General features: G+C 40.4%; 1 protein-coding gene across 1 annotated transcript in view; it reads right to left on the bottom strand.

Annotated features, from left to right (window-relative positions):
• Nucleotides 1-6000, bottom strand: part of LOC118709344 — a 197066-nt gene that overhangs the window by 173017 nt on the left and 18049 nt on the right. Inside the window, exons 12-14 of the mRNA XM_045575611.1 lie at nt 3430-3576; nt 2356-2439; nt 27-80 (exon numbers count right to left, since the gene is read on the bottom strand). Coding sequence (XP_045431567.1) covers nt 27-80; nt 2356-2439; nt 3430-3576 — 285 coding nt within the window. The remainder of the gene's footprint in view (nt 1-26; nt 81-2355; nt 2440-3429; nt 3577-6000) is intronic.

The raw sequence follows: 6000 nt of genomic DNA, 5'->3' as shown, positions 1-6000 counted from the left end.
AACAGTTCTTATTTGCTTGTTCTTACCTGTTTTGCAAAGTATTTTTCCAGATGTAGGTGATTTTTTGAAATCCATGGACTCTATAAAATAAAAGAGAAAACAGTACTTGCTTGCAGTGGTCTTACAGAGTCCTGAGACAATTCACCCAGCAGATAGGGTTTTGTGGACAATGTCAGTGTTGAGATGATTATATTCCCCTTTCTCTACTTGAACCCATTTCTGGTGCTCCCCCAAGCACCATGATGCTGGTCTCAGCCTGGTGCTCTCATTTACTTTCCTTGTGAATTTGTAAATGATCCTCAAGAATTATCATCTCCTACACTACAATGATGGTATAACCTACTTATCCTATCTCCCTGTTAAGGTTTTTGTAAAAAGAAGTGAAATTTAATTCAAAAAATAATGTGAAAAATAAAATGTATCTTTAAGTCTCATTAGAGTTTAAAGTAGTTGGTCTAATCCATTTACCACTAATAATTAATGTTGCACAAAATATACTTCAAACATTCTAATGTTTTTATTAATGACCAATTATCAACGTTAGTGAAATATTATGCTTACTCTGCTTTATAGAATATAAAATCTTTACCAATTAACATATGGTAATGTACATTGAAAAAAACACTATTTTTACATTTATTGCTAAATGTTTAATATATCAATTGATTTTGCTCAGCTAGTCAAACAGCCATTTAGAATGATCCTTGCCTCCTCCTATTAGCAATAGGATTCATAAGCTAAAGGCATAAAATGGTATCCCAGAAGTAATGAATCAATGAATAAAGAGAACTTCAGAATTAGAGTCATCATGAAAACAGAGCTCCGGATTTAGACTCTGGATATTGGTCCAGAAATACAATCTTGTCTGATACAATTTAGAATCATGAACAGGTAGTTTCTTGGGACTCTATTCCTTTATTTGATTCTAAAGAATCTAGTTTATTGATCACTGCACAAGCAGTAAGATTCTTAGATGTCTCAGTGAGTGCCCATGGAATTTATGTAGCATGGAATTCCCTAATACAACATGAAAATTTTGAAAATCCATGTATACCATGGCCTGCAAACAGGACACCTGATTGGTCCCTTTAAGTCACCTGCCCTGTAAGTTAGTGATGCTCCATTCTCTGTCCCCATAGCAGAGACAAGTCAATGGCAAAGAGCACAAGGGCTCTGTTTGAACCTAACCATCCTACACTTCTCTCTATTCTACCTCTTACCCTTCTATTGCCATTTCACACTTCCTTCATCTGCTGTTTTTTGTGGGGAGACCTCGGAAATCTCGTGCTGAGAAACTTGTTGGTAGGGAGCCTCTTCTACCCACTGGTGCATCTTGAAATAATCTCTTGTGTCTGAGCCACAGCCCTATTTGGGGATCACTTTGCAGATCACTTTGCCTACACTAAGCCACAGTCACAATGTGCACTCTATAAACTGAAGGAAACTTACATTTTACATTGATGGATATTTAGAACTATTAGAATAAAAGTATTATTTACAATATTGTCTTATTGTAACATTAAGGCTAGGTAACATCTTTATTTATAGCTCTTTTCCTAATGAGTTTACCTCAAAAGACATGTTTCTAATGCCTCTGGGAAAGTAGGAAGGAAAACCCAATCTCCACTTTGTACACTAAAGTGCTGCAGATCTGATGACCACTCATGCTATACACAGGATTGAGGGAACATCATTTTGATAACTGTTTTGAGCTCCAGATTTACAAAGGAAATAACACAGAATCCAGGAAGCTACTATTGTCCTTCCCTTTATCTCCATTTGACTTTGAGGAAGATTTGAAATATTTGTGTGATTTTATTTTCTCATCTCAAAACAAGAGATGAGAAACAATGACCATCTTTCTCACTTCCCAGGGTTGTTGTAAAGCAAAAGGTAAGACACAATTTGCAAAGATCGCCAGGACTGGTTTGGCTCAATGGATAGAGCGTCGGCTTGGGGACTGAAAGGTCCGGGTTCGATTCCAGTCAAGGGCATGTGCCTTGGTTGCGGGCATATCCCAGTGGGGGGCGTGCAAGAGGCAGCTGATCGATGACTCTCATCGATGTTTCTGACTCTCTATCTCTCTCCCTTCTTCTCTGTACAAAATCAATAAAATATATTTTAAAAAAAACAAACAAACAAAAAAACAATTTGCAAAGATCCTTTGTAAAGTCATTCTAAATATAATGATTTATTACAGTGCACATCCCAAAGATCAGGTAAAATAAACAGAGAATGGGATTCCAGGATAAACTGAGTCAGTGGTATAGGATGAACTGAGAATTGATGCCTCAGGAAACAGTGCCTCTTCATTGAGATTCCTACACCCCAAGCCTTGAGCTCCCACCTCTTTACCTGGTTCCCTTTTCAATGCTGTGGTGGAAGCTTCAGGGGGTTCATCTCCACTGGTCAATTCTTCAAAGTCCTGACTGTCAATCACTGCACAAAGAAAATAAAAGCACACATTGTCTTGGAGTGAAGCCATGGAGACCACTGAGTGGAAATCCCTTCATGGGAGTAGTTGGAAGATATAGAAGCTAAGTTACTCAGGTCCCTCTGGTCTGTGACCAAAGTGTGTGACCTTCAGGTTGTTCCAGGCCCTATCCGGGGATCATGACGTTCACGGACAGAGTGCAGCTTTGCCTAACCTGAAGCACAATTCTTACATCCAACCTCACTACACCTGCAATCCCCATGCCCATTGTATTTCAACTCCCATCGACACTCTAGCTCTTACCTCCACTCTCTAATATCTCCACCCTCATTCTATTTCTTTTTTTCTTTGATTCATTCCAAACATATCTAAATATTTATTAAGCTAGAAAGATGGATCAAAGAGAAGTATACCTACATAAAGGCTATCTTTTAAAAATGGCATCAAATTATATATTGGTAATTTTTAATGTATTGATTATTTTTATATTTAGCTCAATGTATTGTGATGTCATTGCTTCACAGAACTGTACAGGATTCAAGTGTACAACCGAAAAAGACATTATTTGCACACTGCACTAATCGCCCATCATCCCAAATGAAGTCTCTTGGTTCTGCTCATTTTTGGCAATTATGCTGGTTTATGGCAAAAGTGTTTCTTTATACCTCTCCTTCTTTTCGTGTGTGTGTTTTTCTCATCTATTTTCATTAATATCTTCATTTTCTGAAAAATTTCCTTTACCCCAATACCCTCTTCTCTTTCAATATAGAAACATACACTCTGAATAACAACACTTAGATTTACCATTTCTGTTTTTGATTTTTTTCCAATTACTGGGACGTGTTTCTGTTGACCTCCTGCATAAGGCCCTTGTTCCCTCCACTCTCTACCTGTAACCAAGACCACCATTACTGTCTCCAACGGCCCTGATGACATGCCTCAGACCTTTGCCTGGTACGGGGATGCACCTCACCCATTCTTCCAGTCAGCCTTACCTATTATGTCAGATGCCTGGTTACAGTCAGTCCTTGCTTGGGCTTCACATTTAACTCCTGAATTTAAAAATGGCTTTTCCTCCTTTACATCCACTGGGTCTACAGAGCTGGAATTGGTTTGGGTTCCATGGTGGAGTAGCTCTTCTCCTGGACAGAAATGTAATAAATGAAGAATTTCATTTGCCTCCTCTAAGGGAGTGAGCACCCTCACGGCAATCAACAAGCACTTCTCCCTGTAGTTGCACTGCAGGGGAATGCTCATCCATCTGCTGCTCAACCTTGTCCTTTCTCTGTGGCTCTCTTAAAAACAACAGCAACATATTTTTATTGATATTTTGAGATTGAGAGAGAAAGAGAAAGAATAGAGTTATATAAACTTCAATAAGAGAGGAACATCATGGATCAGCTGCCTCCTACAGGACATGGAGCCCACAACCCTGGCCTATGCCCTGATGGGGAATCAAACCAGTGACCTCTGAGTGCATATGAGGATGCTCAGCCAACTGAGCCACTCTGGCCAGAGTTTCTCTGTTTTCTTTTGGCCCCCTTTATTATGCAGAGCATTCCGTTTCTTCTTTTAAATGTAGCTTATAAATTTGTGTTCATGTCTGTAACTATATTATACTAGAGGCCCGTTGCAGGAAGATTCCTGCAAGAACAGGGCTTCCAGCAGGCTTTCCTCCTGCCACCACCACCTCTCCCCCCTCTCCATGCTTTCTCTGCCACCTCTGCCCTCTATCCCCCACCCGGTGCTTTTCCTCTTGCCACTGCCGCTCCCCCGGCACTTTCCTTCCCACTGCCACCTCTGCCCTGCACTTTTCTTCCCACTACCGCTGCCCTGTGCTTTTCCTTCCTTCCAGCCTTCTCTGCCCCCCAACCTAAGCTTTCCCTCCTGCAGCCCCCCACCCCCCTGTGCTTTCCCTCCTGCAGCCCTCAACTCCCCTGTGCTTTCCCTCCTGCCATTGCTGCCCCATGCTTTCCCTTCTGCTGCCCCTCACTTTTCCACCTCCCGCCTCTGCAGCCTCACACCACCACTCGCCCCACCCTGGTTTTCCCTCCCACAGCTGCCTTGCTTTCTGCTTTCTTCTTGCTTCTACATATGCTGTCTTCAGTCTTCACTCCTCCCTACCTCAGTGTATGCAAATTAACCACCATCTTTGTTGGGTTAATTTGCATACCTGCTCTGATTGGCTGTGGTAATAGTGAAAATATGGTCAATTAGTATTTTTCTTTTTTATTATTGTGGACTAGAGGCATGGAATTCCCTAATACAACTTGAAAAATCTTGAAAATCCATATACACTATGGCCTGCAAACAGGACACCTGGTTGATCCCTTTAAGTCAGCTGCCTTGTAGGTTAGTGATGCTCCATTCTCTGTCCCCATAGCAGAGACAAGTCAATGACAAAGAGCACAAGTGCTCTGTTTGACCCGTACCTTCCTACACTTCTCTCTGTTCTACCTCTTACCCTTCAATTCCCATTTCCCACTTCCTTCATCTGCTGTTTTTTGTGGGGAGACCTCGGAAATCTCGTGCTGAGAAACTTGTTGGTAGGGAGCCTCTTCTACCCCCTGGTGCTCCTTGAAATAATCTCTTGTGTCTGATCCATTGCCTTATTTTGGAATCACTTTTTAGAGTACTTTGTCTACACCAGCGGTCCGCAAACTCTTTAGTCAACAGAGCCAAATACCAACAGTACAATGATTGAAATTTTTTTGAGAGCAAAATTTTTTAAACTGAGACTATATAGGTAGGTACATTGTTATTAAGTTAATTAGGATACTCCTAAGATGGCCTTTGCTAAAAACTCAAGGGGCCAAAGAGCTGCATGTGGTTCACAAAGTGCAATTTGCCAACCACTTGCCTACACTAAGTCACAATCACAATGTGCACTCTATAAACTGAAGGAAACTTAGTTTTACATTGATTGATATAGAGAAATATTACAATAAAAGTATTATTTACAATATTGTCTTGTAGCATCAAGACTAGGTCACATTTTTATTTGTGTTTTGCTCTTTTCCTAGTGGGTTTCCCTCAAAAGACATGTTTCTAATGCCTCTGGGAAAGTAGGAAGGGAAAAGCAATCTCCACTTTGTCCACTAAAGTGCTGCAGATCTGATGACCACTCATGCTATACACAGGATTGAGGGAACATCATTTTGATAACTGTTTTGAGCTCCAGATTTACAAAGGAAATAACACAGAATCCAGGAAGCTACTATTGTCCTTCCCTTTATCTCCATGTAACTTTGAGGAAGATTTGAAACATTTGTGTGATTTTATTTTCTCATCTAGAAACAAGAGTAACAATGGCCATCTTTCTCACTCCTCAGGGTTGTTGTAAAGGAAAAGATAAAACACTATTTGCAAAGATCCTTTGTAAAGCCATTCTATATGTCATGACTTGCTGAAGAACTCTCTAAAATACAACTTTTGGGGTTTCAAAACACCTTATTCATTTCTGCTAACACAGGAGAGCTGGAGGAATTGACCCTCAACACTATTCAAACTTTGTGATTAGATGACAATATGACCTTCCAATAAAGAAATATTTAGCTTTCTCTTCT

The sequence above is a fragment of the Pipistrellus kuhlii genome, unplaced genomic scaffold (genome assembly GCF_014108245.1).
Source record: "Pipistrellus kuhlii isolate mPipKuh1 unplaced genomic scaffold, mPipKuh1.p scaffold_m20_p_7, whole genome shotgun sequence".
Lineage (NCBI taxonomy): Eukaryota > Metazoa > Chordata > Mammalia > Chiroptera > Vespertilionidae > Pipistrellus > Pipistrellus kuhlii.
The sequence above is the reverse complement of the archived record's forward strand: the minus strand, read 5'-3'. Positions and strand labels throughout refer to the sequence as shown.